Raw genomic sequence first — 23,062 nt, 5'->3', positions numbered from 1 at the left:
AAACCTTTTAGGAATACAGGAATATGGGAACAGGTGGTTATCATTCGGGTCCTTCAACCTGCTTCGCCATTCAATTAAAAGCATGGCTTATCTGTATCTTATTTCCATTTACCCGCCTTGGCTCTGTACCCCATAACAACACCCTTGCCTGACAAAAATCTATCAATTTATCTTTTGGGCGAGTTTGGTTGGTCAATATGTAAAGAACATGCACACTGGAAGAAAAAAGGAAACATCTGCTTACTTTTGGTGTCTATAAAAACAGCATCAAGCTCTCCCAGGTTAGAGTTAAAAATTCTAAAAACTGCTCTAGGCAACGCCAGCACAGGTTGAGCTCCCTCTAGTATAACACAGCACTGCACTTCCGAAGGAGTATATACCCTTCCTGCTTCTGTGCAACACCTCAGTTTTCAACAATCGCCATCCTCACAGGCCAGAATCCTGGTGCCATTTTGCCAATCAATTGATCACCTTTAGGAACCAGGTTACAGCTTCTAACCGGACTCGAGCCCAAAGGTGAAAAAGGCCAGCTTTCATAATCAATTTGTTACCCAGTCTGTCTCCTATTTCCTTCCCCCTTCCAAATTCACAACAATCTTGGAAACCTGCTTCCTAATATTTCACTTTTTGATATTTGGACAGGAACACAGAAGCAAAACAAAAGAGGCACTGTTGTAGTGGAAAGTGCAGCGCTGAAAACAAAAATTATCCCCTTCCTACATTTCAGTTCAAATTGCGTGGGGTTGGGTAATATCGGTCAGGGTCATATTCTAAGTGAGGCTCATTTCCCTTCCCCCCCCCCCCCCCCCCCCCCCCACCGCACTGATATTCCATCACTGCATTTTCTCCCCTTAAGGCATTGGTCTCTGGGACTTCATTAAGTGGCCATTGCGTATGCACACGAGTGAGAGGGGTGTGTGCGTGCTCGCATGCACACTTGTTTGAGAGAATGAAAAGTCAATCAGCTCACTTTCCCATTCATCATCAATGCTGCTGTAAAGTACACAAATGGGGACGTTAGATGACGCATTCCACCCGCACTGTCCATAGCCTATATCCAGGCACACCTGAACAGATAAGCCACCAGAAGGGCTATCAGCATCTATAAAACCATTATCGGTACCCTTAGAAAATAGTGGAGAGGAGAAACAAGAGAATGGTTTCTAAATGGACTTCATTTTCTCTCCTGGAGATATATCTGAATATATTATCACATTAACTGCAATTGAAACCAAAATGAATCTGCACAGTGCAGTAAATCTCAAACAAAACAAGCTGATCAAAACTGAAAATGTGAGGACTGATAAGTGCATTGTTACTTAAAGCCATTCACATTGAATGCAGACATTCAAACCACGATAAATAACTTGATCCACTTCAGTCACACTGCTCCCTTTACCGCTTAATTCCATTCTAGGGGCCCTTGACGGCCAAATAACCAATTAATATTAAAGACAAATTAACGGCACCACGGCATCGTGAGATTAACACGATCGATACGGCACTTAAGAGCGTTGGCAAGGTGACTGGCAAAAGAACGGGCAGTGAGAGGTAATTTTTTTACTATTAAACACCGAGTTATTATAACCTGGAACATGCTCCCTGAAAGGGCGGTGGAAGCAGATTCAATTGTAACTTGCAAAAGGAAACTGGATATACACTTGACTGGAAAAAAAATTACAGGACCAAAAAGGTAACCGATGTGTCGGGGCAGAAGATGTTGGTATGGTTCTTAGAGTTACACAGCACAGAAACAGGCCCTGTGGCCCATCTGTCTTCACAAAAGAGGGGGATGATGCAGATATTGTAGTCAAGGAAGAAGGGTGTGAAGTATTGGATGTGATAAACACAGGGAGGGAGAAAGTATTAATGGAATTAGCATCCTTGAAAGTGGATAAATCACCAGGGCTAGATGAAATGTATCCCAGGCTGTTAAAGGAAACTAGAGAGGAAATGGCGGGAGGTCTGTCCATCATTTTCAAGTCCTCACTGGATACAGGTGTGGTGCCGGAGGATTGGAGGACTGCGGACGTTGCACCTCTGTTTAAAAAAAGGAGTGAGGGATAGACCAAATAATTACAGGCCAGTCAGTCTAACCTCAGTAGTAGGCAAATTATTGGAATCAATTCTGAGAGACAGGATAAACTGTCGTCATTTAGAAAGGCACGGATTAAGCAAGGATAGTCAGCATGGGTTTGTTAAGGGAAGATCTTGTCTGATTAACTTGATTGAATTTTTTGAAGAAGTAACAAGGAAGATTGCTGAGGGTAGTGCAGTTGATTTATGGATATTGATACATGGATTTTAGCACGGCTTTAGACAAGGACCCACATGGCAGACTGGTTGAAAAAAACGCCCATGGGATCCCGGGAAATGCAGCAAGGTGGATACAAAATTGGCTCAGTGGCAGGAAACAAAGGGTAATTGTTGACAGTGCTTTTGGGACTGGAGGGCTCCTTCCAGTGGTGTTCCGCAGGGCTCAGTATGAGGTCCCTGCTTTTTGTGGTATATATCAATGATTTGGACGTAAATGGGCAAGATCAAGAAGCCTGCAGATGAGACAAAAATTGGCTGCGTGATTGATAGCAAGGAGGATAACTGTAGGCTGCAGGAAGATATCGATGAACTGGTCAAGTGGGAGAAAAGCGACAAATGGAATTCAACCTGGAGAAGTGTGAGGTGATGCAGTTGGGGAGGTTAAACAAGACAAATAAATTAATGGGAGAATACTGCGAGATGTAGAGGAAGCGAGGGACCTTAGAGTAAATGTTCACAGATCCCTGAAGGTCGGAGGATAGGTCGATAAGGTGGTTAAGGCAGCATATGGAATCCTTTCCTTTATTAGCCAAGGTATAGGATATAAGAGCAGGGAGGTTATGCTGGAATTGTATAAATCATTGGTTAGGCCACAACTTGAGCACTGTGCGCAGTTCTGGTCACTTCATTACAGAAAGGATGTAACTGCACTAGAGGGGATAAAGAGGAGATTTACGAGGATGTTACCAGGACTGGAAAAATGCAGCTATGAGGAAAGATTGAATAGGCTGGGATTGTTCTCCTTGGAACAGAAAGGCTGAGGGGAGCTTTGATTGAAATGTACAAAATTGAAAGGGGCCTGGATAGAGTGGAGGTGAAGGGCCTATTTGCCTTAGCATAGGGGGTATAGATTTAAAGTGATTGGTAGAAAGATTAGGGGGGGAGATGAGGAAAAAAACTCTCACCCAGAGGGTGGTGAGGGTCTGGATCTCACTGCCTGAAAGGGTAGTTGAGGCAGAAACCCTCAACTCATTCAAAAGGAGTCTGGATATGCACCTCAAGTGCCGAAACCTGCAGACCAAATGCTGGAAGGTGGGATTAGGCTGGCTGGCTCGATTTTCAGCCGGCGCAGACACAATGGGCCAAGTGACCTCTTTCTGTGCCACAAGCTTTCTATGATTCTATGACTATAGGGCAAAGAGCAAGGGAGTGGGACGACTTGGATAGCTCTACCAACGAGCTGGCCCAGTCGCGATGGGCCGAATGTTCTCCTCCTGTGCAGCATCAGCCTCTGAATACATCAGGGGCCTGCGTTGGACAGGGTTTAACTGCTTAAATTTAGCTGATCTGGCCCATGGACATTAACTACAGCCATTTCTGTTCATCTAAAACTGATCTCAAATGTATGACTGCTTCCCCAAGACTGGAAATATTTGTAAAAATTCCAAGAAACTAATCCAGTGGGGGAAGATAAAATTCCATTTAAATAACTATGCATCAGACTAGAACCTCCGCTAACCAAGAATTCGCGGAAGCTGCGCCACACCCAAGGTCTTTCAAAGTGGTGGGATGTGCACCCTCCCTGCCCCACCCCCTCAAACATATCCTGACTCATTCTGGCGCATGGTTCCATTAGCTTTTAACCTTTTCAGAGACTATTTGTGAGGCTTTTGTACCAGTGGCATGTACCAGAGCATCACAAACTGAAAGCTCCCGATTTTGACAAGTAAGGCAGCTTTCTCCTACGTTCACCAAGCGCACACTTCCCCGGCTCATCCGAATGCCAGTTAAAGTTTCCCCTACTCTGTCCCCTCAACCTGCCCTCAGCCACACAAGGCATTCCCGACTGTACCACTTCAAACTAAACACTGAGCTTGCACATCCTCAGAACGCCCCAAAACCCTTCGCAGCCAATGAATTACCTCTCAAGTCGAGTCAGTTGATTTTAAATATATTTATAGAAATAGGACATCTGCAAAGGGCAACCAAGACAGCCATTTGGCACAATGAGGTACACGACCTGTTAATCAGTTTCCGGGTGGTTTGTTGGCCAGAATGCCTCGAGGGCTCCCTGCTGTTCTTTAAATAATGCTACGACATCTCTTAGAGACAGACTAAAAGATTCAATGTCAGAAAAGCACCGCAGACAACACAGCACTTCACCAATGAAGTGCCAGCTTAGATTTGGCTTCCTTTGAAATGAAGAGTTCACTGGATAATTTCTGCCATACCTAGTAAACAGGACACTGCGTTCCAGTCAACCTTTCTACATCAATGTATCATTAGGTTCAGACGTGATGCCTCTGTCACAAGCATTTAGCCTACAACATGTAACAGATGCAGGTTCTACACCTCATTATGAAACGTTTCAGAGCTGCATTGTAAGAGTTGATGAATAATGCACAAAGACAAATAGTGTTTTTGTTTTCTTTGCAAGGTCTTGCTTCCCATTGCCTCACTGAAAAGAAAGAAAGAATAGCCAATATGTACCTGGCCCTCCAGCCACAACGGGCAGCCTCTTCACCATCACCTCAGCAACTTCCCTTCCCTCCCCCCACCATACGCAGCGGATGGCGGGAACCGTCTGACGTAGACCGCCTATAAATCAGAAGGTTTTCCTACAGAAAGACATACTCGTGTTTCTACAGCGTTTTCAGGGTGCTACAAAGCGCTTTACAGCCATTAAGCACTTCCTAAGGTGTAGTCACTGTTGGAAGGTAGGAAACGCGGCAGCCAATTTATGCACAGCAAGATCCAGCAAACAGCAATGTGACCAATGACCAGAAAATCTGCTTTAGGTGTTGGTTGAGAGATGAATATTGGCCCCAGGACACCAAGGAAAACTCTCATGGATCCTTTACAGCCACCCGAGATGACTAACGGGGCCTCGGTTTAACGTCGCATCAGAAAGGCAGCACCCCCAACAGTGCAGTACTCCCTCAGCGCTGCTCCCCCCACCCAACAGTGCAGCGCTCCCTTGGCTCTGCCCCCCTCAACACGGACACTGGCAGTGCCAGCCTAGATTTTGTGTTGAAGTCTCTGGAGTGGGACTCGACCTACTGACTCAGAGACAAGAGCGCTACCCATTGAGCCAAGGCTGACAGACATTGCTGTGTTGCATAAGAGCTTCCTTCGGAGGTGCAAGACAAAGTGAATTTACACCAAAGAGGGAAGATGGCACAGTGGGCTCTGGTATTCATGAACCTGTTAGACAGCACCCTGAAAAGGGGCAGCAACTGCATGGCAGGCACAGCTATTTACCAAGGACTCTCCAGAGAACCTGAATTAAGCAATTGATAAGGAGTAAGGCATGGTACGTGGTCTGGGCCTCCCATCACGCTGAAAGCAGACATCTATCAAAAAGCTGATGAAAAGATTGAAGCACAAGAGCTCTTGGCAAGTGCCATCTTGCCTGAGTCAGGTGGTCACGGGTTCAAGCCCCACCCCACAGACTTGAGCACGGAATCTAAGCCAACAATCCCCAGTGCAATACTGAGGAAGTGCTGCACTGTCGGAGGTGCCGTCTTTATACAGAGACCTCGTCTTCCCTCCCCGTCGGGCATAAAAGATCCCATGGCCACTCTTCAAAGAGTAGCGGGGGAGTTCTGGCCAATGCAACTATTTTTCTCTCCCTCTCTCTTTTTTTTTATATAAGCATAAAGCAAGGCACATTAATATACATCTTCAGTAAGAAATGTTTGTGACTTGGTCAATAGGGTTCTATTTTCACTTGAGTCTTTTCTAACGTTATAAAAGTTTTGCAATTAGCATCAAAAACTTGTGAACAAGTCCTAAAAACAAGAAACCCAGGTCAGTGCAGTTAAGTGGCTTATCAGTGCGGTTCTGAAGAACAACAGATCTCTTGCGACAACGACTGCTAACGGTGCTGAGCATGAAAGAATTTACTATCAACAGAATCGTCCTTCTCACCCCACCTCCCGGCCCCGATAAAAGACTTGTTGAAGCAAGAGGCTAAGAGCCAGACATAGAGTCGTAGAAAGTTTAAGGCACAGAAAAAAGGCCACTTGGCCCATCGTGTCTGTGCCGTCAGAAAAACGATCCACCTATTCTAATCCCACCTTCCAACGTTTGGTCCGTAGCCCTGCCGATTACGGCACTTCTCAGGTGGATGTAGAAGATCCCGCAGCCACTATTTCAAAGAGGAGCAGGGGTGTTCTCACCAGCGCCCTGCAGATGGACCGCAGGGCCTGTTTCCGTGCTGTAATGACTCAAAGACAGACGATCTGATTATTTATCTCACTGCTGTTTGTGTGGGACCTTCCTGCGTGCAAATTGGCTGCTGCGTTTCCTACATTACAGCAGTGATGACACTACGAAAGTGCTTCATTGGTTGTGAAGCGTTTTGGGACATCCTGAGGTCACGACAGGAGGTTTATAAATGCAAGACTTTCCTTTTCAAGTGGCCTGGGACTCCATTTAAGAAGGTAGTTCTCCACACAAGCTGCCCCCAGCTGATGGGAATTCATAACTTAAAGGCACAGCCACTCTCGCAGATTTTTACTCATCCAAATTTTCTGCCCTCTTCTGGCAATTGCTGACACGTTGAGTTACGATTGTTTTTTAAAATTCATTCATGGGATGTGGGCATCGCTGGCTAGACCCATCCCTAAACGCCCTTGAGAAGGTGGTGGTGAGCTACCTTCTTGAACCACTGCAGTCCGTGTGGGGTAGGTACACCCACAGTGCTGTTAGGAAAGGAGTTCCAGGATTTTGACCCAGCGACAGTGAAGGAACGGCGATATAGTTCCAAGTCAGGATGGTGTGCGACTTGGAGGGGAACTTGCAGGTGGTGGTGTTCCCATGCGTCTGCTGCCCTTGTCCTTCTAGTTGGTAGAGGTCGTGGGTTTGGAAGGTGCTGTCGAAGAAGCCTTGGTGAGTTGCTGCAGTGCATCTTGTAGATGGTACACACTGCTGCCACTATGCGTCGGTGGGAGAGAGTGAATTTTTGTGGGTGGTGGATGGGGTGCCAATCAAGCAGGTTGCTTTATCCTGGATGGTGTCGAGCTTCTTGAGTGTTGTTGGAGCTGCACCCATCCAGGCAAGCGGAGAGTATTCCATCATACTCCTGACTTGTGCCTTGTAGGTGGTGGACAGGCTTTGAGGAGTCAGGAGGTGAGTTACCCACCACAGGACTCCTAGCTTCTGATCTGCTCTTGTAGCCACTGTATTTATATGGCTATTCCAGTTCAGTATTTGGTCAAAGGCAACTTCTAGGATATTGATAGTGGGGGATTCAGCTATCATAATGCCATTGAATGTCAAGGGGAGATGGTTAGACTCTCTCTTGTGGCACAAACATTACGTGCCACTTATTCAGCCCAAGCCTGGATATTGTCCAGGTCTTGCTGCATTTCTACACGGACTGCTTCAGTATCTGAGTTGTTGCAAATGGTGCTGAACATTGTGCAATCAGCAGCGAACATCCCCACTTCAGACCTTATGATTGAAGGAAGGTCATTGATGAAGCAGCTGAAGATGGTTGGGCCGAGGACGCTACCCTGAGGAACTCCTGCAGTGATATCCTGGAGCGGAGATGATTGACCTCCAACAACCACAACCATCTTCCTTTGCGCTAAGTATGACTCCAACCAGCGAGTTTTCCCCGATTCCCATCGACTTCAATTTTGCTAGGGCTCCTTGATGCCATACTTGGTCAAATGCTGCCTTGATGTCAAGGGCAGTCACTCTCACCTCACCTCTCGAGTTCAGCTCTTTTGTCCATGTTTAAACCAAGGTTGTAATGAGGTCAGGAGCTGAGTGGCCCTGGCAGAACCCAAACTGAGCATCACTGAGCAGGTTATTGCTAAGCAAGTGCCCCTTGCTAGCACTGTCGATGATAAATTCCATCACCTGACTGATGGAGAGTAGATTGATGGGGCGGTAACTGGCCGGGTCAGACTTGCCCTGCTTTTTGTGTACAGGACATACCTGGGCAATTTTCCACATTGCCGGGTAGATGCCAGTGTTGTAGCTGTACTGGAACAGCTTGGCTAGGGCAGCAGCAAGTTCTGGAGCACAGGTCTTCAGTATTCTTGCCGGAATATTGTACACGCACCAGCCCTTTTCTTGCAGCTCAGCCAATGGCCACTCTTCATGTGCGCATCTAGGCAGCAAGTGACAGCGTGCTACCCATCTGTGGAGGACATCGCAGTCAAGCCTGTCCTCTCTTCACCGAGAGGGGCTACCAGCAACTAGTGAGGAATCAGAATTGTGGCTTCGTTATCCCATATGCAGCCCAACGGAGATGCACTGCGGCATCTCAACTACTGCCCTGGCTAAGAGGAGGTAACTGGATCCACAGATTAGAGCAGAACTGGGCCGCCGCAGTGAGAGGTGGCTTCATCCAAAGAAAAGTCAAGGGGATTTCCCCTGCCCTTAAAAGAACAGCTTATTTTAAAAAGATACAAAATAGGTCTCCAAAATTGATATTTGCCAATCAAGATATTCTGTTTTGTAAGCAAACAGCAGGCAATGTGATGTACAGCAAGATCCCACAAGTAGTGCCAGTTAACAGGTCTTGCTGGCATTGGTTATGGGATATATGTTTGCCAAGACACCAGAACTCTTTGCTCGTTCTCGAACAGCACCACGGGAACATTTACCTCCACCTGAGCGAGTGGACGGGGCTTCGGTTTAACATTTCTTCTGAAAGACGGCACTCCCTCAGTACTGCACTGGAGGGCCAGCTAGATCATGGACTCAAACACCTGGAGTAAGACTCGAACCCACAACCTGGGGAGACAGTGTTACTCACTGAGCCAAGCCAATTCAAAATATCTCACAAGCTTCAACAGGGCTGCAGCTGAATTGTTTTAAATTTCACAAATCAACTGCACAGCAGCCAACGGGGTTACATTTAGAGCACTCCAGAGGATGGCCCAGACTTTTTAATTAAACAATAAATTAAAACATTTTCAAAAAGGATTAAACGGTTTTCCCTAGTCAACAGGCCTTCCATTTTATCTGAGCAGGATTCTGCACCAGACAAGAAAGTCTTGTGACTCAGACAGATTTCTGAATTGAATGGGCAAGGTCAGTGGCGAGGAACAGCGTGACAGAGGACATCAGTGTCTTTCGCTTTGCAGGTATTGACAGATCTGTGTATTTCCAGGGAAGATACAGCAAAGAAACACGGCCTTTGGCCCAACTGATCTGTGTCGGTGTTTGTGCTCCGCACCCTACTTCACCTAACGCAAATCAGCACATTACAGAATGCTACAGCACAGAAGGAGGCCATTCAGCACATCATTCCTATGCCGGCTCTTTGGTAGAGCTATCCAATTAATCCCGCTCTCCTGCTCTTTTGCGGCAGCCCTGTAATTTCTTTTCCCGCTCCCAGCATTTAACCACTTCCCTTTCGGGAGTTACTATCGAATCTGCTTCCGTCACCCTTTCAGGCAGCGCAGTCCGGATCACAATGTTTCTTCACGTTGCCCCGCCACTCTTTTGCTAATCACCTTGCCCACACTCCTGTGAACGCCCTGCACACCTTTTTAAACAAGTTAAAGGCGCTGTATAAATGCAAGTTGTTGTTGTTGTTATTGAGGGCTCTGGAACAAGGGGACTTTGATAGAAAATTAAAGATTTAGGCCAGAGCAGCAGAAATCCTTCTGCACATTTTTTTTTTTTAAATAACGTGTGGCTCTGGAATGCACTACAAGAACCAACGACTGAAGCAGATACCGTTTGTCTCAGACACGCACATATATCCCATCAGGGGTCACTGAATAACAATCAGGAGCAGGAAACATGACTGATTCTTTTGCCTGCCTTTGCTCAAGACAGCAAAGGCCAACTGTAGCATCCCAACCACCACCTTACTTGGACTTAGCTGAATCAGCAGAGACTGGAAATTAGGTGTGGGATCTTCCTGTGCATTGCATGCACCAGTGCTGTGGTGCACTTTCTGGCCTCAGGAGAGACGGGGGGGGGGGGGGGGGGAGGGGGGGGTGCTGCTGTCATCAGCCTCCTATCCCTGTCTTTCTTATATGTTTACTCAGCCTCCCCATAAATGCATCGATACAATCACCTCGACTACTCCCTGTGGTAGTGAGTTCCACATTCTCACCATAGGAACATGGGAGCAAGAGTAGGCCATTCAGCCAATCAAGCCTGCTCCACTATTCAATACAATCATGACTGATCATCCGCTTCAATGCCTTCCCCCCCCATCCCAACACCACTCTGTGAGTAAAGAAGTTGCTCCTGAATTCTCCACTGGATTTATCAGTGATCTTCTTATACCGATGGTACCTTATTCTGGTCACCCCACACAAAGCAGAAACATCTTCTGTACATCTACCCTACTGAAGGCCCTTCAGCCTTTTAAAGACCTCCATCAGATCACTCCTCCGCCTTCTGTCCCAGAAAAGAGCTCTCACCTGTTCAGCCTTTCCTGATTGGGTTCAGCTGCTCTCAGTTCTGCAGTTGTTACTTATTGGCACATTTGTGCTCTCGTGTCTGGGACCTCGGCTCCAATCCTACCCAGTCCCATGGGACAGAGGTGTCCTGGGCCCTCAAGGGTCCCAGGTGAAAGGAGTCAGAGGCATGTTCAGCCCATCTTCTTTTAGGCTACTCGGCAGTACGAAACTGCTCATAGTTGGTCACAAGTTGTGAATCTCCAGGAGGGAGTTGTGGAGTCGAAAATGGAAATGTCACATCAGGGGTGACGTTGAGAGTTAAGGTCTACAGCTGGGGCAGAGTGGAAGATGCTACAGAAATGCATAGAGGGCATGGGCTATATCTTGGGACACCCAGTCTGGACTTGCACATGCAGAATAGCTACTGGAATGAGTTGCCAGCGCTCGTGAAACCTTACGAGTGAACACTTTCAGGAGGAAAGCGAGAGGAAACCAGCTGGTGCAACAGGACGAAGGATCTTTAAATATGCAACAGGCAGGATTTCATCCAGTCCACAATAACCACCAAGAATGTCATTAGCACAGTAAATGGATGCCCACTCGTAACCATCGGTGGCTCAGACTTTTACAAAGGTTTGGAATAACCCTTCCTTTTCCACAATTAAAGCCCCTGCCAGCTAGACCTAACCTCAACGTAATTCCCCTTTGCTCCAGGCTGCAGGTTATTTAATAGTCTCAGAAAATCCCAGGGGCCGCTTAAAACCTATCCAATTACAGCCTGTACTGTGATACAGTCAGATAACACAACGTTCTGTGTGATGCGACGATACAAAGAAATCACTTCAAAAACTTTTGCCAAAGCTTTAAAAAAAAACCCTCAAACTCTCACCATCATTGAATACACTATTTCTGCAATATTCCACTTAAATCTAATGGGTGAGGTTTAGATAGATTGTGTAATTTGAGAAAGAAGTCAGATTGGTCATCCGTCACATGCAATGGCATCACAGATTCATCGCCAAATTCTGGCATCCTCCTGTTATTCCAAGCTACCAATTTTAAGACAGTAAATTCACTCCAAGGACAGGTTCCACCCTGTTACTGGGTTCAGTATAATAGGTCACACGCCGGTGCCAGTGCAAAGGGCAGGCTGCACTCCAGTGCAACATACAGACCTCACTTTGATGCGGGTTTCATTAGAGATGGTATGCTGCATTCCTGGATCCATTGAACCTAGAAGTGAAATCAGGCGCAAAGCCCTGAATATTGTGCCAGTTCCGCTTAGAGCGCCTCAGACATTTATCAGCAATTCCTTTCTCTCATTCCACCTTTCAAAGACTTGATATTATCAATCTATCTCCTCTCCAGCTTGGCTGTGGAATTCCCCTCACACCTCCACTGCATTCCCAACATTCATATTGTGAGGCTCAAGATATTTTCCTCCCAACAAGGAGCAGCATTACTCAAAAACTAGCTCCATGGAGGTCAGGGCAGAGAACAGACCCGGGACTGACTCTCCGTCCAACAGAAGGCGCAGCCCCCATGATCCAACTCGTGCTCTGTTGGTCATCCTAGAACGATACAGCACAGAAGGAGGCGGCCAGTCGGCCCATCGTCACTGTGCCAGCTCTTTGAAAGAGCTATACAATTAATACCACCACCCACACCTCCCCAGCAGCCACTCTTTCCCCATAACCCTCCAAATTTCTCCGCTTCGAGTAATTCTCCAACTCCCTTTTGAAAGGGACTATTGAATCTGCTTCCACCACCCTATCAGGCAGCGCGTTCCAGATCACAACAACTCGCTGCGTCAAAAAAGAAAAAGGAACAATCGCCTCCTCCATTTGCCCTATTGGCTACTTTGTCCTTTGGTTTCGAGGGTGGGGAAGTTTGGAAGGAGCTGATGTTAGCATTATCACCTGATTGATTGCCAGATCCTACATCAGCACAACTGAGCTACGTCAGTATCAGCAGCTTCAGGTACATGCAAAATAACGTGGCCGGGGACTGAAACTATTTTTTCAGCCTGTGAGGCGCCGTGAGGAGGGAAAGCTCGGACACATCCAGCCTACACAGTACACAACTAACTGGCACGCAAGCCAAGATTCAGAGTTAGAGAGCATTCCTGATGTACGGCACCCTTGCAACACGACCAACTAAGCAAGCAGTGCCAAACTTTGCATTTGAGCCAGTCTACCATGTTGGTGAGAAGGGGCACGTTCCCAGTTTCTCATTTGGATATACTACCTGGGACAGCCAGAACTCAGTGGGTAGCACTCTCGGTCTGGGAATCACAGCTTCAAGTCCTTGTCGAGGGGCCACCGCACCGTCGGAGGGGCAGCGCTGAGGGGCTGCCGCACCGGAGAGGCAGCGCCGAGGGGCCATCTGTCAAATGAGACATTAAAGCTGCCCCCTCAAATATTTTGAGGGAGAGTTGTGGGATCGTTCCACGGTGTCATAGCCAATATTCATCCCCTCAACGAACAACCTGAAAACAGATATTTGTGGGAGCTCGTTGTACCTAAATTGGCTGCTGTATTTCCCACATGACAACATTTCAATAAGTACTTCAGTGGCTGTAAAACAATTTGGGATATTCTGAAAGATATTACAGAAATGCAAGCTATTTTTCTTTTTAAAACAGGAGGCACTTCTCATATACTCCCGCACAGCCAGTTAAAAAAAAGCAGTACTGGCAGAAGGCAGTGGCTGGCATCTGGCAGCACAGTGCCCGAGACGGGGGGAAAACACAAGCCATTATAGGAATTTTTTTTTTTTATAATTTATGTTTCTCGGGTTCCTGCTTTTTATTGACAGAATTTCCAATTCACCTCATGAGGTCACACAAATTCAAACTCATGCCAGCAAGAGGCCCGCCCACTCCAGGCAACCTGGGAGCTGGCCCTTCCGTGAGAGTGGCCAGTGAAGAAGCAAAATGCTGCAAATCTGAAATCAAAACAAAAAAGTGCTGGAAATGCACAAAATTTGGAAGGGGGGGGGGAAAAAAGAGAAAAGAGCGGGCGTCGCGTGCAAACAAGGGAGAGCAGCGCACGCGAGCAAGGCAGGGGGGGACAGAGAGCGAGAGCGATCAACTAAGTCCAACTGTGGCAGGGGCCCTGATTTGGAACTAGGCTTGACAAAGACTGTTCTGATGAAAAAGGTCACAGACCTGAAACGTCTGTCTATCTCTCTCAGAAGCCGCCTGACCTGCTGAGTATTCCCCGCATTTTCTGTTTTAATCCGACAAAAAATGTCAACCGGTTTCCAAAGCTGAAGGGCTCGTGTGCACTTTGAGTGACTTCTGAAAGGCTCAATCGCGTCAGAGAAACAAAATGCACACTCTGCCGTGCCGTGAGCATTAAAAAAAAAACAACCGAAGGACGGACAAACTTGCGCCCAAATTGGCAACTTTCACATCGTTGGGGCGTCCCAAACGTTACGACCGAGTAAAAGAAAAAACAGCTGTCCAAAACCTGGAAATGCTGCCCTGCCCCCACCAGTGGGAAAGAAGGCACCACAATCCCTTTGAAGCATTTTAAGAGGCTTCAGTGTAGAATAATTGTTCTAGAAACTGGTCAAAGTTGACATTTTACACAACTAAGCTGCATTGTTAACGATCTTATCTAGCTTGCATATCGGTTTCTCTATAAAAGCTGAGCTCGACATTACGGCTGAATGGACACCGTGCATGGCAGTGTAAATGGATCCCAAATTTTCCACTTCCTCCAGAACAGAGTACACCCTGGAAAACACGTTCAATCACTATCGGAACTGCCCAAGGATCATGTTCACTGCTGAAAGTCCTGCATTAACAAACGGTGAGGCTTTTTAACGCAGACAGCGTTGCTGATTTCTGTCACATCCGAAGCAGAGCCGAGGGGCAAAAATTTAATGAAACTTTCACAACCAACCTCTCCACTTCACAAAAGAGAAAATGAACTTTTCAGGTTTTCTTTTATCCGACAGGACTATGCCCCCACTTCGCATTTTAGGTATTTCCTCAGCTCGACATAGCGAAGGACAACTGCGGTGGCCTTGATCACCACCTTACCTGGGTTCAGCTACATCAGAGGCCGGAAAATAGATATGGGGTCTTCCTGTGCATCAGTACTGTGCAGCGTGCTGTACTTAACCCCACAAGGTAGCCCATGTCTGGCATGTATCGGTCGAGTATGAATATAAAAGTCAGAAACAGTGCACTCACCTGCAGTTCGCACCAAGCGACTTCCACCCAGGTCTCAGTATCGAGCCCTTTATATACAGTCTTAAAGGCCCCTCGCCCGAGCTCAATGTCAAACTTCAAGAACCGACCTCCCGGAGAGGTGGCGACCGCCTTCATTTCGGCCTCCTCTTCGTTCTCTTTCTCAGTCCTCTCCTTTGACGCGTCTTTGGGCCCTTCCGGAGCGGCTCTGGGCGCCACCAGCTCGCTTTTACCGTCCGGCGCGCCGACGCAGACCTGATTCTCGGCACGGGTCTCTGCGCTAGGCGCGCGAGCGGCCGTTTCTCGGTCGACCACCTCCACGCTTCGCCGCACGAAGCGGTGGTTCTCGGCGCTCTTGCCCGGCCGCAGGAGAGACGAGGGGCTGCCGCCGCCGCCGTCCTTCTCCACCTTGCCGGGCGCCGCGATCGAGCTCGACTCGTTGCTGGCGGAGCTCTGGCTGGAGCTGGAGGATACTCTGCCAGGTTTGCTGGAATCCCCCGGGCCGGCTGGCTCTCCTGGGTCCGTGGCCATCTCGCGAGCGTAGATTTTTTAATTTAAATTTCGGAACCAAAATAAAAAGAGCGAAACCCCTCTCTCTTCAGATCAACCAATTTTCAAAAGCACCTCTTTTAACTTAGGTCATGGCGGCTGGACAGCGCCTCGGCACTTTAAGCAGGCATCTCGGCGACTGTACAGAAACAGCGCCCCAGGGAAAAAAAGCAACCTTCCTCTTCAGTTCTTAATCATATGACAGGCAGCCACAGGACACCAAATTCTCTGTAAAAAAAAATAAATAAATAAATAAATTACATTGAAAAAAAAGGAAATGTGTCTTAGCAAATCTTTAGTCAAAGAAGAGCTGAAAACAGTACAATATGCGTAACAGAACCAACTAATTGTGTGCTCCTTCACAGTCAGCCCTCTACTTGCTGGCTTCCCTGCTCAGGACGTCATTGGCTCTGCAAGAGAGTTCCTCAAAGTTTACCAGTTTCTATTGGCCGGTCTCTCTCTCTCTCTACCTCATTATATATAATTTTCTCCTCTGTTTTCCTGAAGAGTCAATAACTGATGCTCGGGAACAGTTGCAGTCGTACACGCAGTGCGCCACACAGTCCAGTCCCCCCCCCCCCCCCCACCCCACCCCATCCGCCTCCCCAAGCAGCCATCCTTAACGTGCGACAATACTCGTCACAGGGAGAGGAGGGCACCACAGCCGCACTCAGTCCTGAACTCACTCAGCATCCACTCGTGCAGGCTTTCCGAGAAGGGGGCGCGGTTGGGTCCCTGGCCAGAAATTGGGAGCCTGGCCTGTTTTCCCCACCTCACCCCCGCCCCCCCACCCCCCGACCCAGCTTAGCCGAGCGACTGCTCTGGCTGAGATCAATTCAGTTGACAAGACTTCAGGGTTTTTGGTCCCTTCGGCTCAGCAACATACGATTATGTGGTTTTTTTACTCCTCCCAAAAGCAGAAAAAGGTTTGAGGTATACTATTGCATGCCTCTTCCTCTTTTGGTCTCTTCGCACCACATACCCAACTGCCAGGACTGGTAGAGAACGCGAACTAAATTCCTCACTGCGGGGATAAAATTCTGCTCTCTGCTGAAATCCCCTCCACAGTGGTCGGGCAGCAGTCCAGAAGCTGCTCAGCGAGTAGACGGCTTACCTCCCACCAACTCGCCGCCACCCCAAATTTTTTTTTCAATGAGCAATAGCAACATCCTTACCCAAGAAGGGGGCCTTGGCGGACTGGAGCGACTGGCCTCGCTTCAGCTGTCTAAAAGCAGCGGCCGACTGAACTAAATCTAATGGACGCAACCCCCAGCCAGGGCTCTGGGTTACAAACTAATCTGGGCTAGCCAAATAGAGCAGATTGACATGCTGGAAACCCACACTGGGTCAGGCGGGGGGGCCATCCCGCGAGCGTTCCAATTCTCTGCTCCCTCCAGAATTGATGCCTCAGACCTGCATAGCACATCCAGCATCGTTTTTTGTTTCAGATTTCTCTAAGCTGCGGCATTTTGCTTTATGTTCAAAGTTACAACCTATAGCTTTAGTATAAAGTTACTTTTATTGCCCCTCAGGCTTAAATGAAATGCCTTTTTAAAAAAAAAAATCAATTTCCCGCATTTCAAACTTAGAAACACATACCTACTATCCTGACTGTATTTTAATGTATACCGAGGCAGCAAGGAGGGCAGAGGCAGGGGACAGGCTTGCAGGGAAAAACAGCCTTGCTGCTAAGTGCTAAATTAACACACATTCACAACATAGGTAATTTCCAAATGACTGACTCCAAACAGGAGACATTTTTATGAGTTGAACAGCAAGCAGTTAACGTCTGACATTTCAAAGAGTTTTACATCTGTGGGGAAACAGCAGCAGCAGCAGGAAGTGACTTCCATTTTACAGAGCCTGACTGCAGAAATTGCAGCAAAGGCAGCCACTCGGCCCATCAAATCTGTGCCAGTCCCAGCTCGCCAACTGGTGCTCTGCACTCTCATCTCATTTCCCTGCCCTTTTCAAATCCGTATCCGTTTAAACGATCTTACAGTCCCCGTTTCAACAGCCGCTTTCGCTGAAGGATTCCAGGTTACAATAACCCTCGCTGCGGGGGAAAACTTCCCAATTTCAACTTCTGCTCACAGACCAGGTTTAGTGCACCCAAAACACACTGGGGGTAGTGTGGGGGAACGGGTGCAGGGGGCAAGGGTAACAACGCAACTTCCTTTTCCGCCGAGCCCACTGCTCCCTATTTCAGACGTCGCTGCCAGTCTGGCACTGAAACCGGTTGCCGGGGTGGGGCGGGGACCTCACAGGAATGGCCCTCCTCCTACGTTTCGGTGGGGGGGGGGGGGGGGGGACGTCTTACTTCTCGAGGAGGCTACAATACAACAGTACAATTGCGATTGAGACCTGGTTGAAGGAGGTGGAGGGAGAAGGGTTGGGGAGAGGGAGAGAGAGAGAGAGTGTGTGTGTGTGTGGGGGGGCTGTTAAAAGAGAGAAAAATTAAAAATAAAACGCAGGATTAACAGGTCAAACGATGCAAAGACAAAAGAGCAAGATTACGGCTACTGCTGCATAGCCATGGGCACAAACTAGGCAAAAAAACCACCACTTCAAACCCACATGACTCACTTCCTTTGCTCAACAGGTTGGTGTACACTCTGAAATCAGTAGCTCACCAGCAGCAATGTGTCCCTTAACTTCTTGATTACACCTCTTTGGCATCATGGGCCAATCCAACCAACCTAAAGCCAGCAGCCAACATCAGAGCAACAGCTCTTGGCCTCTGCATCCAAGGCCCAAGCGAAACCGACAGCCAAGCTAATATTTTAGTGCTACAACCTATGCCCCAGGGAGCTCGTCAGCCATCCTAATCCTCAGCTCTCAACCTCGTTCAGCTGCACGTAGGGGCCAGAAAATAACTGGTCACCTTGGGCCAGACAAGAAATAACCTAGCAGTGCAAGGCTCAGACTCACCCGCACTGCGCTACAATTAGCCAGGGAGGAGCCAAGCTTAACGATTTTAATAAAATGATCAAGCAGACTAACATTTCCAAAGGTGGAGTAATTATACAGGTATTTACTTTTTAAATAATCGACATATCTAGCACTTTACGGCTGTTTAATTATTGCATTGTGAAAACTAAAAGCCTGTCCACATTGCACGATGGAGCCTGGGGCTTCCAACATTAATACAAGGGAGGGCCACAGAGTGCAGTCAGGGACAGGAGCTTGAATTATCCCAGTTGAGGACTTCTCTGCGCTCTCAAAAGCACGGGCAGGTGGGCAGCCGCACGTCACCACTGAATCGCTCTGCTGTGATCCAGGACGAGTAAGGGGAGACCAGGTTCCACAGAACCCACTTTAGGCGACAATGCCTTGCACTTACACAGGGCTTTCAATGGAGAAAAAAAAACAGCCAGCTCCATCCACGGAGCCTAATTAATGTACCTTTCAAGGAGCCAGCACCAGCACAGAGGGCCATGCGGTCTCCTTCTGTGCTGCAAGCTTCTATGATTCTATCAACATTGTCAGTTTCAGTACAAAGGCAGTCTCGAGCCCCTCCAAAGCAGTTCAGCCGTACACCCTCGTCTGCAGGGACACTACTGGTAGTCAGTACAATTCAGCACAGGCAGTATAGTCTGAATGGTACTACTGAGATGGGTGCAAGAGCAGAGAGACCTGGGGGTGCATATTCACAAATCCTTGAAGGTGACAGGGCAAGTTGATACAGCAGTTAAGAAACATATGGGATCCTTGGCTTTGTAAACAGAGGCATAGAATACAAAAACAAGAAAGTCATGCTAAACTTTTACAGATCTCTGATAAGGCCCCAGCTGGAGTACTGCGTACAAATCTGGGGCAACGCACTTTCGGAAGGATGTCAAGGCCTTAGCTAGGGTGCAGAGGAGACTTACTAGAATGGATGAGGGAATTCAGCTACCTGGGGAGACTGGAGAAGCTGCGATTGTTCTCCTTAGAGCAGAGAAGGTTAAGGGGAGATTGAGGAGAGGCATTCAAAGCCATGAAGGGTTTTGACAGTTTCTCTTCACTTGCTCCATATCCTGTGGCAAGTGGGTCAGTATCCAGAGGTGTTAGATTTAAAATAATTGGCAAAAGAACTAGAGGGGAAACGAGGAGAAATTTAACCATGCAGAAGTTTGTTAAGATCTGGAACACACAACCTGAAAGGGCAGCAGAATATGATTCAAAAGTAACTCACTGCGATTGTGATTTGTCACCCTCTGATTGCAAGTTAAACACACAACATATGCTCCTAAATATATGGATTCCCAAAATGTGAGGAAGTTGATAAGATATGGATTTGTACTCTATCTACCTCACAAGCCCCACGGCAGTACTGCTTGCAGAAGCTGGAAGCACCCACCGGAGGGTCTTAAAGGTGACAATAAGTGCAATTCATTCCATAGGTGCACCAGCACACCTCCTGACAGATCACCCACCTACAACCAGTCCGGAGCGGGGGGAGAGCAACAAACGGGAGCTAAACCAAATTACAAGTGTGCGCCCAATTTTCCTTAGTGGGTGCAACTGAACCAGGCAAACCAAGTTCAATTCTCAGGCTGTGCCAAGGTCCAAACCAATTAAGGCAGTGGCACTATCGGTGCCTGGTCTGAGAGCAGGACCAGACTCAATCGCAACGCCCTTTGCAGTCAAACAGCCCGCTGGCACTCAGCATCTGAAGTTCAGGCCTACAGAATGGGTGCTTGTGCAAGGTTCCAGAGTGTTAGCCAGGTCTCGGCACATGTTCGGGCCTACAACAGGGGAAAAATAAAAGGGAAAAAAAGATCTGTGGAAATGCAAACAGATCAAAAAGTGTCCTCACATAAAACAAGGAACTTTCTGCAACACCTAGCCACGTGCATTTTATAGCGCTTTCGGCAGATGTTATCAAGATTCCACAGCATTACTCAAAGCAGAGCAGGGATTCCTGATCAACACCTCCCTCCTGTCACCAAAAACAGATCAACCAGGACATTTCATATCTACCTCGCCCAACGGACGAGGCCTGGGTTAAATAAAAGGCCCTCGGCGCTATGCTGGAATCTCAGCTGAGATCACCTCAGGCCCTATGGGTTTTTTTTTGACTCAAACCAGAAGTGCAACCAGCTGAGCCAAGCTGACAAACTTCCACTACCCGTGGGAGGTTATCTGAGCTCAGTTCCTTAGTAACGCATTCATAAACACCCAGCGTTTTGTATCAGCTAGGGTTAACATTAATACGAATGTATGAACTAAGAGCAGGAGTAGGCTATTCAGCCTCGCGAGCCTGCTCCGCCATTCGATAAGATCGTGGCTGATCTGTTGGGGGACTCAACTCTACTTTCCTACCTACCCCCAATACCCTTTGACTGCCTTGTTTGGCAAATATCTGTCTACCTCAGCCTTAAAAGCAATGACCATGCCTCGACCGCTCTCGAGGGCAAGAGAGTTCCACAGGCTCACGACCCTCAGAGAAAAAAAATTCTCCTAATCTCTGTCTTAAATGGGAGAAACCTCATTTTTAAACTGTGCCCCCTAGTTTTTAAGCATCTCCCACAAGAGGAAGTATCCTTTCTACATTCACCTTGTCAAGTCCCTTCAGGATCTTATGTTTCAATCACCTCTCATCCTTTTAAACGCCAATGAATACAGACCCAGCCTGTCCAACCTTTCCGCATCAGATAACCCTCTCATCCCTGGAATCAGTCGAGAGAACCTTCTCTGAACTGCTTCCAATGCAATTACATGCTTAAGTAAGGAGACCCAATATTATAGACAATACCCTAGATGTGCTCTCACCAATGCCCTGTACAACTGCAACGAAACATCTTTACTTTTATATTCCATACCACACTCCCACTTCCAGAGTTAAAAACGGGAGACCCTCTGAAGGCACCATTACACACTGTACAACACAAAGCTTTTCATTTCATTTCTGGTTTATATAGCGTTGCTATTTAAATGGCTTAACTATTCAACCAAAAGTACAGAAAGCCCATTCACTTAAATAGTAGTTTACAAGTGCTGTGAAGCAAAGCAGGAAAGGCCCAGCAATAACAGGTCTAAAAGGGGACAACGCAGGACAGATTTTACCAGCTCAAGAGGCACCAACCTCAACAACCCTCCTTATGTCAAAAGTTACAGAGGTGGCCAGTGGCTAAACAGCACGCAACACTGAGGGACAAAGTACAAGGATCTTTTTGCTCATTCATTCACAGGTTTGGCAGGCTCGGGCAGCTGCTTTGGACCTGGAAAGAGGTGACAATTTTTCTTTCTCTCACCTACTTTGCGAACTTGAAGGCTGAAAGACTCTTTTCAGCTTGGAGGAACAAACCGAAGTCGAGTGGGGGAAAGGCAACGGAGCAGCCAAACTCGCAATGTTTACGCCAGATATCCACACACTTATCCAGATTGCAACAACCATTCAGCAAATTAAAACCCACATCCTCATACCTTGCTGGTCCCCGTTTACCCACCCACCCAACAAATATGACATCTCAATATATAAGCTTAAATGATGAAATGTCATATACGAGCTACACACAAAAGAAAATGTAGATGCACATATTTGCAATGCATGTTATTCACACTAAACATCCATTGAGCTAAATAAACATGTGCATATATAAATACATACATTCACAATGCATATTATCCCCCAATATGCAAGATATCCACAAAGGTTTAAACATGTTATGAGCCAAACAGATAAATATATACACACACACACACACACACACATTTGTTATGCATTACATACAAGCCACAATAAATATGCAGAAAAGCAACACGTAGAGAAATCACTGAATATTAACAGCTGATTCGTTGCAAATGCATTCAAAACACACACATTACTTGGGAGGGGTGGGGAAAATAATCCCACGTACAGAGGAGGCCAATAAAATGCAGTCAATCTCGTGGTATTTAAAAGAAGAATTACAAGGTTTTACTTACTAAGGAGAGGGCAGGGAGCAAAAGGGGTTGCAAAGCAGCCCAGGACCTGCAGCCAGCAACCATCCTTGCTGTAACCCATGGGATGGGGGGGATGGACAGAGAGGGGGTAGGGGGGAAACAGATTTAAGGTTTTTTTTTTTAAGTTTCCCCTCAAAGCTTGTTTTTTTCCCCCTTTTTGCAACCACTACATCCTCTTGACTGGGAGTTTTTAACAAGACAAAAAAAACATTTGAGAGGCAAGCTTTTTTTCCACTCCTCCTTCCAGCTGAGTCTCTGCTTCCGGGTAAAGCACAACCTCCTCCTCCTTACACCCCCCCCACCCCCCCCAAAAAAATTATGTACTTTTTTTAAAACGAAGTTAAGGAAAAATAATAATTATAAATGCATACTCTCCCCCTCAGGGAAACGAATTGTCGTTTTAAATGCAGAAATTAAAAAAAAAATTTTCTCCCATCCCCTCCCCTCCCCCACACTTCAATCTGGTTCAATCATGAGGAGAACTGGGACCGGGGGAAAAAAAATGGTTTATATGTTTTATATCTTTTTTTTTAAAACAAAAACAAAAAGGAGGAAAAATAAACCGTCGACGGAGAGGGAGATTTTTATTTTCCTCTCTTTTATTATTTAAATCGGTTGGGAAGCCGCCTCCTCCTGCGCGCTCGAGCTCCGGGCGGGCGGACTGCGCCTGCGCGCTGGGGGGGGGGGGAGAGCCGGTGCCGCGGACTGCGCCTGCGCGCGGCCTCTCCCCGCCCGCCGGAAACCG

The 23,062-nt window shown here is 47.3% G+C and overlaps 1 protein-coding gene across 1 annotated transcript in view; it reads right to left on the bottom strand.

The window, feature by feature from the left end:
• LOC137358379 (serine/threonine-protein kinase WNK3-like) overlaps positions 1-22,621 on the bottom strand; it is a 52,918-nt gene extending 30,297 nt beyond the window's left edge. The window contains exons 1-2 of the mRNA XM_068024319.1: positions 22,300-22,621; positions 14,842-15,615 (exon numbers count right to left, since the gene is read on the bottom strand). Coding sequence (XP_067880420.1) covers positions 14,842-15,369 — 528 coding nt within the window. The 5' untranslated portion in view covers positions 15,370-15,615; positions 22,300-22,621. The remainder of the gene's footprint in view (positions 1-14,841; positions 15,616-22,299) is intronic.
• Between the last annotated feature and the right edge of the window lie 441 nt (positions 22,622-23,062).

The sequence above is a fragment of the Heterodontus francisci genome, chromosome 49, assembly GCF_036365525.1.
Source record: "Heterodontus francisci isolate sHetFra1 chromosome 49, sHetFra1.hap1, whole genome shotgun sequence".
Classification (NCBI taxonomy): Eukaryota; Metazoa; Chordata; class Chondrichthyes; order Heterodontiformes; family Heterodontidae; genus Heterodontus; species Heterodontus francisci.
The sequence above is the reverse complement of the archived record's forward strand: the minus strand, read 5'-3'. Positions and strand labels throughout refer to the sequence as shown.